General features: G+C 47.6%; 1 protein-coding gene across 2 annotated transcripts in view; it reads right to left on the bottom strand.

Annotated features, from left to right (window-relative positions):
- The window catches only part of grm7 (glutamate metabotropic receptor 7), a 156261-nt gene extending 138393 nt beyond the window's left edge, over nt 1–17868 (bottom strand). For both annotated transcript variants that reach the window (XM_086293761.1, XM_086293760.1), the window contains exon 1: nt 16374–17868. In XM_086293761.1, the coding sequence (XP_086149887.1) occupies nt 16374–17039 (666 nt within the window). In that variant the 5' untranslated portion in view covers nt 17040–17868. The remainder of the gene's footprint in view (nt 1–16373) is intronic.
- Between the last annotated feature and the right edge of the window lie 1704 nt (nt 17869–19572).

Below are 19572 nucleotides of genomic sequence, written 5' to 3'. Positions count from 1 at the left end.
ACTGCGGCTCTTATGTAAGAAGAAAGAAAGAGCAGCAGACGAAGAAAGAGGTGAAATTATAATGACATCACTGTGTAATGAGCGAGCGAGACAAAGAAGAAACCGGGGCTTCAGACGGAGGCGCAGCCACTCTCAGAAATAATGAAATCATTAATTAGAGCACGTAGCCGGGGCTCGGTCCTCCGCGATTGTTCTGCATATCTGTTGGGAGTAATAAAAAAGAAGACAATGGCTTCTGCCGTGCTCTTTTCATTCCTCGTTCGGCATCCTCCGTGCAGATCGACGAGCACAAATTCAGAGGCGGCCGTGAGAGGGTTTAAAGTCTCCGGTGCGCCGTATTGATCCGCAGATTACAGCTTCTCTCCACTGCTGAGGGCAGGGTTGGTGTGGTTCAGCACAGAAGAAGTGGACAACAATAAAAGAAGCAGGAAGCAGAGCAGCTGTGTACCCTGGGCCAAAGAGCTTCAGTGAATCAGTGAAGCGGGTTGAGCCGAGCTGGCAGCTGAGCGCTGAACGCTGGCTGCTTTCATTCCTCCCACGGTGAATCCAAAACAGCTCAGCTAATGGCGAGGACGGCGGGCCTGCGAGGACGTCGTTTCTCACAGAACGTTCCTCAGAAGAGTAACACAGACTGTGGTTATCCCACCTTTGACCTTTTCAGTGAAAGGTTTCCATTACAGGAACTTCCAGGCCAGTGCACTTGGAGGGATGGACCATCAGTCCAGCTGCTGGGTACGGATGTAGTCGCCAGAAATACTGACCTGATAGTTTATTAATTTACAACAGCTTTAACATCTCACGATCCAACGCTAAACAGAGAGCTGATGTTCTGCTGGACGAACGCTCGCCTGCCGCCGTGTCAGAGACACTGACACGTGTACCCACATCAGGAGGTGTGGATGTTCAATGTTTAATGTACACTTTGATTCATGCAGAACAGTTTTTAAATACACACTCAGCATTAGGCTCTGCTCAGGAGCGTCCCTACAGAGAAGCGTAAGTCCTTGGTTGGAAAGCACAGTTTGGTGTTTGCTCCGAACATCCACCAGCATCCATGCAGGGTGCAGGTACAGGGCACCACCTTTGTGAGCTCGTGCCCAGTGGCCTTCCTTCTGGAGCAGCTGTGCTCGTCATTAGGGCTGGGCCATATTATACCGTTCACGGTAATACCGGTATAATGTTAGGCAACGATAGGAAAATGAAATATCGCGATAGAATACGAGTAAAACGCGCATGCGCAGTGTCTTTGTTTTCATACGCACATGGCCGATTGTTGAGTGAAACAGATGAACCAGAATTGGTTTGTAAAAATGGTGCAACTTCAGTGATGTGGAACTGGTTTGGTGTTTGTCCGTCAGATACACGACAAAGCACATTTTTTTGCAGAACATGCAAGCGGCCGTCGTTATTGTCGTATTTGTCGGACTAAGATGCTCTTAAATCTGGGAGTAATCTGGGTCCTAAACTCCGTATGCTTCAGGTCAAACAACACTGCAGCATCACTGAGAGTTAAAAACTGTCTAAATTCTTTCATCTTTAATAAAACGATCAGCATTGCTGCTTTACCAGGTGTAACTATAAAGTTTAACTTCCAGGCATCCATGAAAACAAAAGTTATTACATTTAACGGAGTTAGAAGTTAGCAGGAAGCTAGCGGAAGTTAGCGCGCTAGTTTCGCTAGTTACCTAAGCATGATATAGCATGTTCTGACTGAGAGATTTCTGAAAAATTCAAACGTACAGCTCTGTTATCACTTCCAACATAAATGAAGACAGGAAACTAAACAGCAGTGACGTTTGTAGGGTTACTGAAGTTGGGCTAGCTGGTATATAAGGATGTGCTACGTGATCGTTAGCGACACAGCTATGTTAGCATAACATAAACAGTGACGCTGGAGGACGAACACTAACACTTTTCCACTTATAAAAGTTAACGTGAAGGTTCTTCATGGTTAGAAACAAATGCAATCGCATGGCAGGATGCTGTAAACGGACCAAACTTCAGTCAGGAGAACAACTGAGATAATCCATCCACAATACGAGGTTAGTCATTAATATACTGCAACAACATGGGAATAGAGCAGCTGCCAGAGAATTCAACATTAATGAATCAATGGTACAGAAGTGGAGGAAGCAAGAAGAATGAGTTTAATAAAGTTTGATTTATCTGACTGCTTTGTTTTGCTTAATGTGCCTTATAATCCCGTGCACCTTATGGTCCGAAAAATGCGTACTGCACACTGCAGTTTAATGTCACAAAGCACCTCTTTTTAACTTCAGTGGATATTATACATGGTTATGCTCAGGACATGTCAGCCCATTTCTACTGGAAATGCCTTTTGGTTAAACTTTCAGCAAGGAATTTGCATTTGCACTGTTACATTTTTATAAAGCTTTAATGTACATAAAAACCAGCTTCTTGTTTAAGTGAAAATAAATGGAAGGTTGTCTTTTTGCGCTAGTAATGTTGTGGAGTTGTATTTTGTCTCGCATCAATTATATCGTCAGTTATATCGTTATCGCAAATTTTCAAATATATATCGTGATAAATATTTTTGGCCATATCGCCCTGCTCTACTCGTCACGTCTGAGATGTTCGTAGTAACACACGTGATGTTAATGGTCATCTGTTCTTTCGTCTGCCAAAAACATAAACATTAGTAAATAAAAATGCTCCTAACTGGTAAAAAGTGTTCAAATGTCCACATAAAGCAGGGGTGTCAAACTCAAATACACAGTGGGCCAAAATTCAAAACTGGAACAAAGTCGCGGGCTAACGTTAATATTTATTGAAATATATTTGTTCCTCCAGATATAAGAATGAATCTTTTCTTATGGACAAGTTTAGCTGAAAAACTGAATATGGAACAAGCAAAGCTTAATACTAAACAATATATATATTAGCTGTATAATGCCAGTAGGCCAGCTCTGATAGTCATTTGGTATGGCTTCGCGGGCCAAATGTAATTAGGCTGCGGGCCAAATTTGGCCCACGGGCCAGAGTTTGACACCTATGACATAAAGCTTCGATGTGAAGCGAACCCAAACAGATCATTGGATGCTGAAAGGTTAGAACCTCATGCAGGAGGCGGGACAAAGTCAATCTGTCGCCGTCATGCTGGCGTCCGGACGCTTTGGGGTATCGGGGCCCAGATGTTTGACACACTGAGCTGAAATGAGTTTTCCCAGCGGTGGTGAAGCAGCAGCAGCGGGTCAGTCGTGACGAGCTGCACGAGCGGCGGACAGTCTCACTGAAACGACCTTGACTCGACAAGCGGGCGAGCTGGCAGCACATCAATCTGCTTCCGCCTTCACTCTGCCAGGAAAACATCGCCTGCTAGAAGTGAGAGGCAGATCTCCGGCCCCGCCCCTCGTGTCCGGAGATCTTTGACTCCTGGAGGACGGATGACGAGCAGCTTGTTGAGCTGACACAAACACCAGCGCAGAGCGGTGTGAGGACACACTTTCCTCACCCTCGTGGCCTTTATACTTCAAGCATTCGTGCGTGATGCTCGAATATCCTTTAATTGCACTACAGCAGGAACTGATCTGACACGCGTTCACTACAGGAAGCTGGTAAAACTTGTGTACTTTTACTGCTGATATATTCCAGCATTAGACTAATTAATTGTTCATTATTCCACTATGAAACCAATGTATTGAACTGTAATTAACTGGCACTACATGTGCTGGTTATAGCTGAATGGTATCCATGGAAACAAGCATCTCGAGGCCCTCCAGTGCAGAAGAAGACCGAACACAGCAGTGACCTCTCTCTGCTTTTTTATACCTTTGACTGAGAGTAATTTGAAAACAATGCACCATAAATACCACGGTGACTTTTTACTGCTGTAAACTGGCAGGAGGCTCCCTGACGGCCAAGAGGCAACAAATCACCTCCGGCCGCCCGCCGCGGCGCTCGCCGCTCACAGTGCTGCGGACACTGGCAGACTCTGATTGGCTTTGTCAGGAGGAGCCAGCGGCTTAAATAATGTTTTAATGTTTTTCACATCAGCTGGTCGGCCACAGCCCTGAACCATCCAACCTCCTCGCTAATCTTCACAGGAAGTTAGTGCGTGTGAAAATCAGAGATCGTCAGCCGCAGGTCCTCTGACATCCAGCAGAGGCAGCAGTGAGTCAGTCCCCATGTTAAAATTAACATGTTTATAGAGATCACGTCTCCCTTCATACTTCACCTGTTTACACTGTGTTAAGGCTTAAGGTTTTACATTATTAGGGGTGTGGACTCTTTGACAGGTGGACCTACCTGTGGTTGCACTGTTCCTCACATACAGGCATCACCACACAGCAGGAAACCAGATAAAAACACCTGAATGTGATTTCCTGTCTGCAGAATCTGCTTTAAACTTGATTTTACTGATTTTACTGATTTTACTGATTAATCCAACCAATTTTTCCTTTTCGTTTTTATTTATTTATTTCTCTTTTTTGTACTTGTGGGCTCTGAGGAAGCTCGGTGCACATTCAGTTTAAACGGCTGAGGCAGATCTCACAGCACATGTAAAGGCTGCTCAGTGAAAACTGGATAAAAGCTAAGAGCGGACATGTGAAATGAGGGTTTCTCTGCAGTGAAACACTACAAGGCTTTTATTTTGAAACTGGTACAGACAGCATTGCCTTTGAAACAGCCACACCCTGCGTCAGATGATCCCCGGCCATCTCAATTTCAAAACCTCGCTTCCTTTGGTGCACGCCAAGTGGGCCGACGTTTTTAGATTTACTGCAATATCAGCTGGATTACACTGTCTGTACACATCACTGCAACCGTAACTGAGACTAAGAGAGTCATTTTTCTGTTTGATTCTGGATAAATTAGGAATAATCCAACATCTGTGTTTTATTACTTCAATTTCAAATATTCAACATCATAAGATGGTATTAATGGTAATTTCCATTTTTATATATTTATGCCACAGACCCCTGAACATTTAGCAAAAATTCATCGAATATGCACCCAGCTCTGTGTACTTTAAGAATATTCACGATACGAAAATGTATGAAATTATTACAGAATAAAACAAACAGGCTGATTCTCAGTACGTCTGTTTTGAACTACAGTCCAACATTTTAACTCTATTAATTATCATTCTCTGCTATTCATTTAACATTTTCATGCATTTATTGTGGATTCATTTTCTTGTGGCCCACCAGCAGTACCTACACTGACCACCAGGGTATCATTACTTTAATGGTTTTTGTGCCTTCCTGACTTTGATTAAGTTTATGAATCTAAAGGTTTTTCACCTTCTGGTTACAGAATGGCGACTTTTCAGTCGATGCTTTGCCGGCCTCGGACCTGTTTGGAGGTTATGATGACAGATGAAAGGAAAACTGAGAAAGGAAATGTACTTGTAACCACCAGGTCTTCACTGTCCTGTAGATCCACTGAGGTACCGACTGTACATATTGAAGGAAAACACAGGAACAAGTGTTTAGCTTAAGTCTGTGTTTGAAGAAGTCTGCCCTGTGGTGACAGTTAATTTGCTCAGTTTAAGCCTGGGGATGAAAAACCACTCAGAAGCACTGAGCTAAATAGATGTGAGCCCCAACGTGTGCCGATGTGTCATCACTACCAACAAGCTGAAACAAAGCTGTTTAATCCACAGCTGCAGCCGCTAACACAGAGCAGAGCGCGAGCGCCGTCCATGCCCATAGGAGATGTTCTGGCCGTAATAGATGAATCCGCGCGCGTCTCCGAGGGCCCAGTCGAATGCGGCAATTCCTTTATGCTCAGCAAAGATGGCGAGGAGAAAGAGGCTCGGCAAGCAGCTGCGACAGGCTGAGAGGAGGCACAAAGGCCCCGAAATGAGGTGGGAAGCCTCTCCCTCCCCGGGGTCTTGGATTATTAGGACGAGCAGCAGAAGAGACGAGGAGGGGAAACCTGATTGTTTCTCTGCTGCTTCATTCAGGACGTAACCTCGTAACATCCATCAGATCATCATCAACCATCACTTTCACCTGGTTGGAACAGCAAACCGGAAAATACCGAGACAGTATTTCCATTTGAGAGTCTTTTGTATTGCAAGGTGAGGACGCTGAAGCAGAAGAGTCACAGCTGTAAAAGTGCCATCGTTCCATATTTAGACTCAAACCAACCCTGACCCGCACCGACAGTCTGAAATCATTTATTACTTACAGCTTATTTCCTGCACATTTCCACCAAAGCAGAATTAAAGTGACGGCTCACTGAGCTTTCTTATTGTTTCTGTTGCTGCTCCACTTCCAGTCCAACAGTCTGAGTCTTGACCTTGATGTTGGTCATCATGACATCATGTTGCAGTGGCAGCAATGTGGTTTTTTCCCCACAGGGATGGTTTCCACTTCACTCCCAGATCAGATTTATAATCTCTCTCCATCAAGTTCGTGGGCTACACGGGTTGCCTCAACGTTTAACTGAGCACAGAGGAGGTTCCTTTCTGCTGCTGGCGATAGGACGGCAGGACACCTGCTCAGAGCTCCAGCTCCACCTCTCAGGGAACCACGGCGTCAGACTTGGACACGCTGACTCCCATCCCTCATCCTCCTCGCCCCTGCTAGCGGATGACTGTGGTGGAGTCCAACAGGCACTGAAAAGGTCCGCCTGTGTGCCGGGGACGCCGTCATAGGGATTTTCTTTCGTGTCTGAAAGCAGCTCATTCTTCGGGGAACCTCGACTCAGGCTGATGGACTAAGGTCCAGGTGTTGGTATTCTTAATGGTATGTTATAGTCTCTCACTTCATTAAAAACAATAAATTCATGTTAATGACTCATTAGTCTCACCATTGGTGACGACATTAGCAGCTCTAATGAAGCGGAGCATCCTGCTGTGATGATGGACAACGAGCCCTGCGCAGCTTCAATACCAGAAGCTGTAATAACGCCACAGGATCGTGTTTTCACTGCAGCGCTGCCTCATACTGGCGAAGCCGCTCATTCGTATTCGTTACTCGTGGTCGTTCGCTACAGGGCCAGTTCTCCCAGCGACACGCAACAAAGTCAGCCGACATCAAACCTCTGTTCGTGCAGTCTCAGGAAACTGGAGCTTCCTGTGCGATGAAAGCCTCCACGCTGTGGCTGCTACCTGCCAATCACACCTGCCCGATTTGTTTTGACCTGAAAGAAACTGTCCGTCCTCCCTGCACGCAGACGCAATAAAAGATGGATGCAGCGTGGCCAATGCGGTGTCACTTTAAGGAATCGGCACTCTGCCTGCCGTACTTCAGTGAATATAGGTCAGAGATGCTTTTCCGATACTTCTGTGTCCAAGAGTTGTGAGCCACAGAAAGCAGCAAAGCCTTTTCCCTTCAGACAGATCGGGAACACCCACAGCGAGGGAGCGTCACAAGGATCCGGGTCAGATGCTGGACGCAGTCGGTCAGAACAACGTGACGCACACGTTCACACGGTACAGTCTGCGTAGATCCACGCACAGGTGAAAACCATCAGCTGGTACCGGATTACTGAGATATTTGGACGTTGTCTGACTGTGAGGATGGTGCTACACAGCAGTCACAGCTTCATGCTCCACAGCATAATGAGTGTGCGTCTGACCTGGGCCGAGCGACGGCATTTCTTTGGCTTTGAATGGAGCTCGTTCATGTCGAGCAGTTCAACGTCTCCTCCTGAACCTGGGCGCTAAGCCCTCCTCCTCTCCTACCTGTGCGGCTTCATTCTGAGCCGAGGTCCTTAACTCGCAGCGCGATGATACAACGTGAGTCACCGGGTGATTCATTCAGATCCGACAGAGCCGGCGACGAGTGGCACTCAGCACAATTACTGTTTTCTCTACAGCAGGAATACTCGACGACACTCACATCAGCAAAAAAAACATATGATTACCTCTCTGAAAATGATAAATATCACCACAGTCATGCAGGAAGCAGTTTCCAGCACGCTCTGGTGTTAAATTATGTTTTGGTATAAGCTGAAGGGCTGCCTGTTTACTCTGCTGCTAGATATACGACACACATGTAAAAGGAGTGAAGCTGATTTATGGCTGCAGGAAATTTAACGTCTGATGGAATCAGCAGAGGAGACACCAAATGTACAAGAAAAGGCGGGAATACATCAATCAGAAACTCATAGAACTGCATTTATTTAGTCGCTCCTGTGTGCGCGCCGATTTCTCTCACTGAAAGGTGACTTCCTGTCATGTAGGTAAAGGGGCGTGGCTAAAAGGGCTTGCGCTGGCCCCAGTTTGTTCTCATCCATTCATCAAAAGTTTTTACTTTCCTTCAACAACTTCAAATTTCTGCTACAACGTTTCCTTCCGCCTCGAAGGAAACGTTGTCATAGTGATAGTTTCTCAGATGGTGTGGTGTTCAACACCACTTATCCTGTTTAACTAATTATTTACATAATTAGTTATTGATACGCTCCAACCCACAGACTAACTACCTGAAGTCATATTAATGTGAGCAAAAAAAACCCAGTGGAGCTGCTCCTGTTTACTGTAAACACAAACATAAACATGGTATCAACGTGACGCACCACCGCTGTAAAACGGAGCCACCAGAGGCGCCGTCACAGCTCCAGGGCGGCGGCGTTTAAACGCTCGTGCACTGCGGTCGAGCGGTCGTGCAGGGAAAGCTCCACTTTGCACAGTCTGCACCGAGTTTGTTTGATTTCTGTGAAATTCTTTCACATTTTGTAAAATCTCAGTTTCCATTCGTTCCTTCCGTCCTCCTGCTTTGCTGGTGTTGTTACTCGGTGTGTTTTTATGTGTGACGTCTTTACTCATGTTGGGAAACAGACTTTAGTGAACCGGCGGTTCTATGTTAAAATGACCTGTTTTCAAGTATCTTTGTAACTCTGTGTTACCGACATTATACCCATGCGCTCCTTTTGTCCACTTCAGATACTTTGACAGAACTGTTGTGATACTTGTTGTATTTCCCGGCTGCCTGTGGGTCACATGACTCTGACAGACATTTTACTGGATAAACCAACGTCGCTGCTACAAACTGAACGTGGCAGAAATGTTGTTTGTGACTCAAGAAGACTCGACATCTTTCATGAGGGATACATTTGACATTTCACATATTATAGACCAAGTTATTTACAGAAGTTTAAAAACGTTTCTGGCACAGCGCCATTCACGCTGCATTCTTCTTTGTTGGTATTGAGCGCAGACGAGGCGATACTGCCCCCACAGCTTCCTGTTACAAAAACACAAGACGTGGTTTCAAATACGTCGACATCGTTGCAGGCCTGGTCTTCAGTGAATAAGTGATGGTGACATGAAGCATCGAGGCTCTGGATTAACATCGCGTGTTGTCGTCCGATGCTTTCATGGCACCAAACACATAACTGTGAACAGGCTTTTTGTAGGAATGTCTAAACTTTATGCTTGAAGAAAGCCCGAGTCGTATGTTTCACTGTGATGTTTGGTTCCTTCCTTCTTCCTCGCCGTCCTCTCGGCTGCTTCATCCGGCCGTGGCGATGGTGGAGTCAGCACAGGTGCAGCGAAGGCACGGGCTCGTTAAGTCCCTCTGTCACTGCACATTACGGACTCTACTCCCTCGTTAGCCATAAATTTGAGTGAAACTGAACCCGCTAATAAAAACAAACCAATTTGTCTAATTGGGCGTCATCCCTCGCCCTCCATATGTGTCCGATAATTGTTCTGGTAGGTGGCTTCGATGCTTTCAAAAGATAAATATGTGTTGTTTGTCCCAGCGGCGCTGATAATGGGAGTTAATGGGAGGGACGTAGGCTACAGCTCATTAGCTTCATGCATTGTATTCCAGCTCCAGCACACGTGTCAGAGTTAATGCAGCGAATGGGCTCATTGCAGGAAAACATCGAGAGAAGAACACGACTTCCTCCGTTAAAAGAGCGTTACGTGTTCACGTACATGACGATTAGAGATACACACGCACACCGCTGACAAATGGGAGATCTCTTTATCTGCTGATTTAATATAAAAAACTTAATGTTAATAAGACTTTAACCTTACTGTGTGAATATTATACACACACGATCTGAACCACTATTAACACAGCAGGACTAACCTCACCTCTGTGTTCTTGGCTTCACAGATAAAAACACCTCATTAGCTTCACTTCAGCCGTTTCTTTGCTAATCAGAGTGAAAACCTCCCAAAACCCAGACGTGCGATACTGTGCAGCGCTCTCATCACAGACGGAGAGCAAACAACACGTGGCGGGGTCAAACCACCCACCCTGAGCCACAGCTGCCCGCCTCACAGCACCTTCAGGAGGTGTAAGCTGTTAGCCAGGACTGGGTGTGACCTGTAATCACACTACATTTTTTCCCCCAAAGATATTACTGCATTAAATTCAGATTACATTAGTCACAGTGACGATGTTAACTCCATCACAAAGCTTTTTGGGTTATCTGCCTGACAGAAGTCTCAGTTTGTAGATGGACTGGTTCACACTGCTCTTCTACTCCCACACTCAATGCTAGCACTGCACGCTAGCACTGAACACTAGCACTGAACACTAGCACTGAACGCTAGCACTGCACGCTGGCACTGAACACTAGCACTGAACGCTAGCACTGAACGCTAGCACTGCACGCTAGCACTGAACGCTAGCACTGCACGCTGGCACTGAACACTAGCACTGAACGCTAGCACTGAACACTAGCACTGCACGCTAGCACTGAACGCTAGCACTGCACGCTAGCACTGCACGCTAGCACTGCACGCTAGCACTGAACACTAGCACTGAACACTAGCACTCAACGCTAGCACTCAAAGCTAGCACTGAACACTAGCACTCAACGCTAGCACTTTGTTCTAGACCTAAAAGCCGGACACACACCAGACGCGTATAATTCGTGACTTAAAATATTTTATTATTGCGGCTCAAACTCGATTTAAGCTACATCCACACGTACATGTAAACTGAGATTTTCCATTTATGCTTAAAAAACAAAGTCAAATGCTGTTGAGAACATGCCAAAGCAACAGGATGCGATATAATCATAAACATGTAGAAATGTTGGCCAATCAGAGGTCTAGAAGTCTGGGAGGGAAAGAGTAAACAAAGATGGCGCACAGAAGCAGTCTGACAGTAACTGCGTGTGTCTATGTAAGCGTGTAAAAACTGCACATAGTAAGATTAACAGCAACAGTGTCTCTATCTGCCATCGTAGAAATCATCTCATGTAAACAATGACGTGGCGCACACCTTTGATGTTGAGCGACTAAATCTCAGTTTTCCTCGTCTGCACGTAAACACAAAAACTGAGTTTTTAAACATCTCTCTTTTCAGTGATCCAAAACGGCGTTTACATGTGGACGAAAGACCCAAACGCATAGAAGAAGCTGCGATTTCAAAAATACCCATGTACGTGTGGATGTAGCCTTATTCACACGTGAATGCAAAGACCTGACCAATGACATCACTGCATTTGGCACCAGCGCTGAATACACAGGGGCGTGGAAATAGTAATCACAGGCGTCTCTCTGAACAGATCACGACTGACCTCCTGCTTTGGGTGGATCAACTCTTCTCAGGTTCGGTTTAACGTCTTGTTCTTGTCACGTGATGGCGTTTGTCTCCGCCCATCAGAGAGCCCCAAACATGAACTTTAGCGAGGAGAGTTTAACCCTGAACCTCCATCTTCTCTCTGCTGATGTGTTTGTATAAATATGTTAATGAGAACACACTGCCCTACATGTTCTGTAAAAGTTTCTGGCTCTGCTGTGACCTCCGAGCCACCAGAGGGGGGCAGCAGTCCAGGGAGCGAGGCCTTAATGTGTCTGTGATGTGACTCTGGTGCCAACTAGGCCATTTAGGAACATCAGGGGTTTAATGAAGTGGAAACAGCTGTGGAACAGATGACTTTTCCATCACAGGCAAAATAATTACCCTCTCGATAATTCGAACAGAGGGGGTCAGACCGTCCCTCCTCCGTCTGACTCATTTACCTTCAGCTAAACCTGCAGAAATGCGTCCCTGACAACAGAGACGTCAATGGTTTAAATTCATTTGATTCCTCTTAAACTGCTCACCAAATATTTTCCTTGAGCAACATTTAACCGAAAAAATAAAAAGCATTTCTGTTTATCTTCATATGACTCCAAACTTGATGTCGAGCCAGTTTTTTAGCATCTCCCAAAAAAACATTTTCATGCTGTGTGCTGTGAAATGTCTGAGATAGAAGAAACACTTTGTGCTCCCACTGAGAATCAGCTTTTCAGCGTCTGTTATTAAAAACATCCTGAGCTCGGGCCCATTAAGTTCTTTTCAAAATCTGTTTTCAACTGGTGGAGGTTTGGCCGGCCTGAGAGCCAAAGCTCTGAAAAGCTTACAGAAGTTACTAAGCTGTGAAACTGTGCCTCACAAAGAAACGCTAACACGTCCAACGCACGCCAAAACATTATCAGCGGGCCCAGTTTCACTGCGGTAGCAGACTCTGTGATCGATATTATCAACAGAAGTGAGAGCTTGGTGGAGACGGCGTGACGGAGTGTGACATGAACAGCACGTTGGCGTTCATGTCCTTAAAGCACCTTAAAGACTGAACGACGTTTGAAAAAAGGCTCAAAGCTTCACAAATCCAACAAAGCAGCGTTACATCAGCGTGCTACAAGCCGTCTGTCCACGGCTCGTGGAGCTGCACGGTTATTATAACAGCTTACTATTCATCATATAAGGCTTAATATGAATCTGCACTCTCTTGCTGGTGTATACGTACACGATACTTCATGTTATTGACCACAAACAGCACGGTGTCGTGCTCCAACAGCGGATGGGTGACCAACCAGCTTTGACAGGACGCCAGACGCCATTTCACTAAAAACCAAACAAGGCCTCCTTCACACATTCAAGTATCACCAGCCCATCTGAAACCACATCATCGACCGCCGTTTACAATAACCATAAACTCACAGGACGCTTGTGTGTTTTAAAAGCTTGAGGTGAGGTCATGCTTTAAAGACAGCGCCACGAGCTGATGATGACCTTTCCAGATCCAGACTGACAGACACCTAACAGATGTTCCTGAGGTGCAACGTTAAACAGTCCACTTTCACCAAATCCCTCCAGCCCACCTGAGTGCGAGCTGCCGAGTCTGGGCACAAAACTTTGAACCTGATTTGTTGTTCGCCATCATGGCGCCGAGGCTTCTCCCTCCTTGCACCAGCATTGCTAACGCTAATGGCTGGAGAGCACAGCTCAGCCACAATTAGAATGGTTGCTTTGAAGACCAGGCGTGTGACCACTCACAGTCACTCGGGATACATGTCTGCATTCAATAATCAGACTGTGGTTATTTGCAAGAGCGGCTGCAGTCAGCCTGAGTCAGACCGCGACTGTTTGGAGACAGGTTGCCTCCCGTCAGGTGACCTGTGCAGTCACCGTGTGACTGAAAGCATTCACCCGGAGGCTGAATCTCTCACAACGTCTGGGTGAACAGTTAGTTGCTGTAACTACTTGCAGTTGGTCGCCAGCAGAAAAAATGACCATCGACCGACCGCCAGTTGTTCCTAGTCGTGCTGTCCAGCGTGACCGAACCGTCAACCTGCTCACAAGGAAATTTACACTCACAACAGCTAAAAGAGACAATAGCCGTCATAAACACATCATCAGATCAGCTGTTTGATCTGGACCGCAGGGCAGGTTTCAAACCTGCAACCTTGGTTTGGCTCAAACAGAAAAGTCAAGAAGATCAAATGACCCAGATTACAGAAAAGGATTCAGAGTTGACAAGTAAACGGCTTAAAACAGGTTAGCGCTACACAACAAACACAACTAACGGTGCTTCACCTCGTAACTCAGCTGACCTCCAGGACAGACCAGCTCAAGAAGAAAGATGGCCTCTCGTCTCATTTGCTGCTCTTCCTCACACAACCCTCCAATTATACGGGTTTATGTGGCACTAGGAGCACACTAGCTTAGTGCCCCGAGGCTGGGTTTGTGGCTATCAGCTAACATCATCGTGTGCATCAGCAAGGTTAACATTTATGCTAACTCTTTAGCATCAGCTAACTCATGTGCAATATCCCATTTGCCTTCCCCAAACACATGTCAACAGTCACATTACTGTGAAGATTTCCTTATCAGATCAGATCAGATCAGATCAGAATACTTTATTGATCCCTGGGGGAAATTATTTTTTGTTACAGTGCTCCATTTTAAACCAACATTAAGACAAGACAGACAATACGCTAACTAAGAATAGTACAATATATACATATATATACATACATACATACATAAGTCACTTATAAATAAATAGTTGGAAAAGAAACATGTGTAGTTGTAGCAGCAAACAGTGTGTTAAGTGGATGCGTTGTACAGGGAGATGGCCACAGGCAGGAATGATTTCCTGTGTCGTTCAGTGGTGCTTTTCGGTAATCTCAGTCTCTCACTGAACGTGCTCCTGTGACTGACCAGCATGTCATGGAGTGGGTGGGAGGTGTTATCCAACATTGTCTTTATCTTGGACAGCATCCGCCTCTCCGACACCACCTTGAGGGAGTCCAGCTCCATCCCCACAACATTGCTGGCCTTACGGATCAGTTTATTAAGTCTGTTGGCATCTGCGACCCTCAGCCTGCTCCCCCAGCATGCAACAGCATAGAGGATCGCACTGGCCACCACAGACTCATAGAAAATCCTCAGCATTTTCTGGCAGATGTTGAAGGACCTCAGTCGCCTCAAAAAATAGAGACGACTCTGGCCCTTCCTGTAAAGTGCTGTGGTGTTTTTAGCCCAGTTTTTATCTATTCACAAGTGTGTACACACACACACACACACATAAATAAATATATATATATATACATCACACATACATAGACCAATCGGTGTGAAGGGCAGGGAGATGCAGGCAGATCAGCAGGACAATCCTCGGCTCAGACTTTCAGGAGTAAAAAAGTCTTTAAGCATTTAAACTACAAGCTGAAGTTTGGATGAATTCATGCAGCTCGGTGTTGCCGGGAGCTGAATCACATACAGCCACACAGATTATAGCAGCAGTAACACAGTGACACACACAGCAGGGTGAAGTGGATTTACAACGTCTTTAAGACGGAACGTCGATGGTCCTGAAGACCTCTAACACAACACGAGCAGATACAGAGAGGCGGGCTTAAAGTGATACACCTGGAAATACAGGCAGATCGCCTGAGCAGCGCTCGATGTTGACGGTGGTTTGTACAACAGGCAGACCCAGCCCTCCCTCTCTCATCAGCTCACACTGATCTGAGCTCAACTCCATCCTCACAATCCAAAAACCCTCCTCATTAAATCTCTGCACGTCCGCTGGCTGCCCCTCGCCTCTCATCCCTTCAGCAAACACGGACACAGCAGGTGTTTTCAGAAAAATCCTCCATTTAAAGCACCTCAGCTCATCCAGTCAGAAATCACTGAACCCACTGCGACACATTCAGACCCGGCACAGCTGTCAGCTTCTGTCACGTCTGCTCCAAACGCCAGGCACTTCTTCTTCGCTGGTGTTTTTCTTACAGCCTCGTTGACCTTTTCCTTCTAACAGCTGCTCGTCCGTTTCCCTTTCACCTGCGGGGCTTCTGCTACCGACCTGACCAACCACACCATCCGAACCCGGGGATCACAGCCAGCTGAAGGCGCCACCAGACCCCCGATGCCCCTCTCAGGTTAGGGCAGTGAGAGAATTCAAACAGAGGGGGTCAGAGTTAGCGTGGCAGTAAAACCAGATGATCAGGGTTAACCCTGTGAGGACCACAATCCCCCTCAGCCTGTCCTGGGGAGGAAAACAAAGGCCAGGATGTGGTTTTTCATGCACTGAACGTTTGTGTGGTTTGCCTCCTGGATTTGTCAGCCTCCAGCTCTTCTTACACATTTCTCACCTTTTTGAACACCAAAAATTCTCTCATGACAAAAACTTTAAAAGTCTTTCTTATTTAGCACGCGATTCAATCAAACCCCACCCAAGAGGGAGCTCAGTGATCACCTCTGTTTCAAAACCCAGCAACACACACACACACACACACACACACACACGGACCATAAAGAAGCCCGAAAATACACACACACACACACACACACACACACACACAGAATAAAGAAGCCCGAAAATACACACACACACACACACACACACACACACAGCATGAAGAAGCCCGAAAATACACGCACACACACGCACACGCACACCGAGAGTGCAGCAGCAGATAAACCTGAAACACAAACACACTAAAGATTGATTGAACAGCTCGAGGAACACGACCAGAACCTGCATCATTAACATGATCCAGAAACCAGCGCGCGCGCGCACAGCTTCACCTGCACGACTCAATCCAGCAGAAACGTGTTCTTCTGTCTGCAGGAGTCATTACACTCTGACACACTCACACTGTGGGTTTATGAGGGAGATGTGTGTGTGCGTCTCTGCGCAGGTGTGACACTGACTCATACCTGGAACAGGCGCAGGATGTTGGCCACCATGATGGACACGGAGCTGGCCGAGGCCCCGATGACCCCCACCACCTTCTCGGGCTTCACGAACACCGGAGGTTCCCCGTTGGTGCACCTCACGTCCGACGTGTCCTTCTGGATGAGCGCCTGCACGAACGTCAGCGACTGCTCCAGTGCGTACGTGTCCCGCGAGCAGGTGTCCAGGATCCGCGCGCCCAGCGTGACGTTGGGCAGAAGCTCATCGTCGCCGTTGATCTGGTCCAGCGCGTACATCATGGCCTCCAGCCGGTGGATGCCGTTCTCCTTCTTGATGTCCCCGCACGGCGTCCCCGGGACCCCCCTGGCGTGGACCGGGAAAAGCCCCCCCAGCGTCACGTCGCCCTCCACGCGGATGGAGTGCGGCGCGTAAATCTCCTGGGAGCCCGCAAGGTCCAGGAACGCGTGGAGTATCCACAGCACGCGGAGGGGCAGGCCGGAGCGCCCGCCCATGCCGGCGCCGGGGTCCGTGCGGTCACGCAGCGGGAAAACGCAGGAGCGCGAGGAGGCGCGAGGGGACTGTTCTCGGGACAGGTCCGTAAATCCGGCGGCTCGTGGCCGGCCCGCGCCCCGCAGAGAGAGCACCCGCTCACCGGCACAGCTGGGATCCCGCGCGAGGAGCCACGGCATCCGCGCCGCGCGAGCCTGCCGCTTGTTGCACGAGTACCATCCCGGCCCCGCGAGCCCCAACACTCCGGTAACTCCTCGGTAACTCCTCTGGTAACGGCAGCCCGCCGCCCACGCGCGGCTCTGATGTCACAGCCCGTGACGATAGACCGCTCCGATAACTGCGCCGTGCACACCTGTCTGCGGGCTCGCGCACTCCGTGGAGGCTCCCGGGCTTCTGCGCACAAAGTGGCCGAAAAAGATCAAAGAGAGGCGGCGAGAGGAGTCGACACGAGCCGAGGAGAGGAGCTCTGCGCGCGCGGTCCTCACGGTCCACCAGCCCCCTCTCTCTATCTCTCTTTCTCTCTCGCTCGTGCTCTCTCTCGCTCATCCACGCACGCGCGCTCACGCCGCCCACGCGCGTTTGTGTAATTATCAGCGCAGGGCTTGTGCTGCCAAAACAAGCCGAACAAACAGCCTGCGCGTGCTCCGGCTCACGGACCGTTACCGTGAACGGGAGCGTGAGGCTCGGTGCCCGCTTCCTCCCGTTGTGTCCTCAGAAACTCACGTTAAAATCACGTTTCCCGCTTCCGGGCATCCAGGTAACTTCAGCCAAACTCCGGGTCTTACCGCCACCGTAACTCGTTACACATCAACAGGTGTGACAGAAGCGCCTAAGAACCAATTAGTTCTCCGCGTAAATGGCGTCATCATTCCCGAAGATCCCTCGGACCTGTGCGCGCGGACAGCAGCAGCCTCTGGTGTCCTCGCGCTTCTCTGACGAGCCGCATTGTCCGCTTTTTGGTGGAAATGACGAGTTTCAGCTGTAACGTGTGAAACAGAGAACAGAACCAAACCTGCGTGTAAAACATCCAATCATCTAATATCTGATTAGAAACGTCACGGCTTCAAACAGGCGCAGCTTTATTAACACAGCAGCTCCTTTACAGACACAACAGCGCAGAGACGCGTTCAGTCAGAGCGTCTAATACTCACCTGCTGCACACACACACACTCACAGACGCACACACACTCACACAGATACACGAACACAGACAGAGACACACTCACATACTTGTACTGTGTCTTTAATCTCTTCATATTTTTCTGATATGATGGTTTCTGCTTCTTTTGTCAAACACTCTGCTGACAGTCCTCTTTCATCTGAACGCAGGTTAAACCGTGGGTTAGTTAGTGAGTTTATAACCAAGCTGATCGCTAATGTTAGGATAAATCCAGATAAATGAGGTAGTCCAGGTAGTAGGACTCCTCCGACTCTTCTGAGTAACACCAATGAGTTCCCACCAAAGCCGAGAGACGGAATCTCTCCAGTGTGTCCGGGATCTGCCGAGGCCCCTTCCCAGAGGCACATGTCAGAAACATGGCATCCAGGAGGCATCTCACATCAAATATCTGACTTGTAAATTCAAAATGGCTGATCCCATTATGGCTCGCCACAGCAGATCTTCTGCCCCCATCACCCTCTGCATGTCGTCCTTCATGACACCCACAGACCTCCTCAGACTGCCGAGCAGCTCCAATCAGCTGGTCATAGTTCCCACATTTAGAGTCCTTGCTCTCCTGCTTTTCCTTCTCTCTCGCTGCCTGCTAACCTGCCATGCCCCTCTCCTCTTCCTCGGTCTTCGACCAACAGTCGCACAGTTTATTAACCCAGGCCTTGTTTAAAACCTGGAAGTTCAAACCACAACACCAGTGAAGAGGCCACAGCAGCCACGTTCGTCTGTGGGAGGAACAAGAAAGTGGGACAAAGATCAGCGTCAGTCATCAACAGCATGGCTGAAAAAGAAGAAACTGTGGAACGACGCAAAGTGCTGAAACTGACGCAGCGAGGTTCACAGTATAACTTTGATCTGTAGATCAGTTTTTATTGTTATTGATAGTAAATGCAGCTGCCAGGGAGCCGCTTCTAATCCCACCAAACTGACTCCCATGATGTTTACTGATGTTTACTGACCTACAGGGTTCTGATCCGGACCCTGGCGCGATCCTGAAACTATGAAACTGTGAGGTTCATGTGAGGTTCTGCTGTTCCCATGTTTCCCATGTTGCTGTCTGTGTTTATTGTGTTATGGTGTGTTGATACCTGTGCATTCCTGTATTATCCTTTTGTGTTGCACATTTCAATGTTTTTTTCCTCGCTACCTGGCCTGACCTGTCTCCCAATGTGATGTTTGTATTGTATGTACGGTCGGCAAGGTCTGTCATCTCGGTTGTGGGCAAAAGACCTGCAACTGACAAATAAAGGCTATCTCATCTCATCTTTCAGAGCTTTTCCCCTTCAAACACATCACTGTGCACTTCTGTGTTAGGAGTGTGCTGTTGTTCTGTTTGTCTAAAATTATGTTGAATATCAGACGATGTTTTACGAGGATTCAATGCAGAAATCCAGAAACTATTCATCGTCACAGAAACCAGCCCGCTCACTCGAGAATCACGTTTAACCTCCAAAAACTGAATGTGTCCTGGCTTTTCAGTGACAGTGAACTCGACCTCTGTGGGCTGTGAGTTTGCTGGAGTTTCACAGAAGAATGACGAC

The sequence above is a fragment of the Aulonocara sp. 'chitande type north' Nkhata Bay genome, linkage group LG5 (assembly GCF_057382095.1).
Source record: "Aulonocara sp. 'chitande type north' Nkhata Bay isolate Kocher_YH1m ecotype deep benthic linkage group LG5, A_spYH_male_GT1.1, whole genome shotgun sequence".
Classification (NCBI taxonomy): domain Eukaryota; kingdom Metazoa; phylum Chordata; class Actinopteri; order Cichliformes; family Cichlidae; genus Aulonocara; species Aulonocara sp. 'chitande type north' Nkhata Bay.
This window is presented reverse-complemented; position numbering and strand designations above follow the sequence as displayed.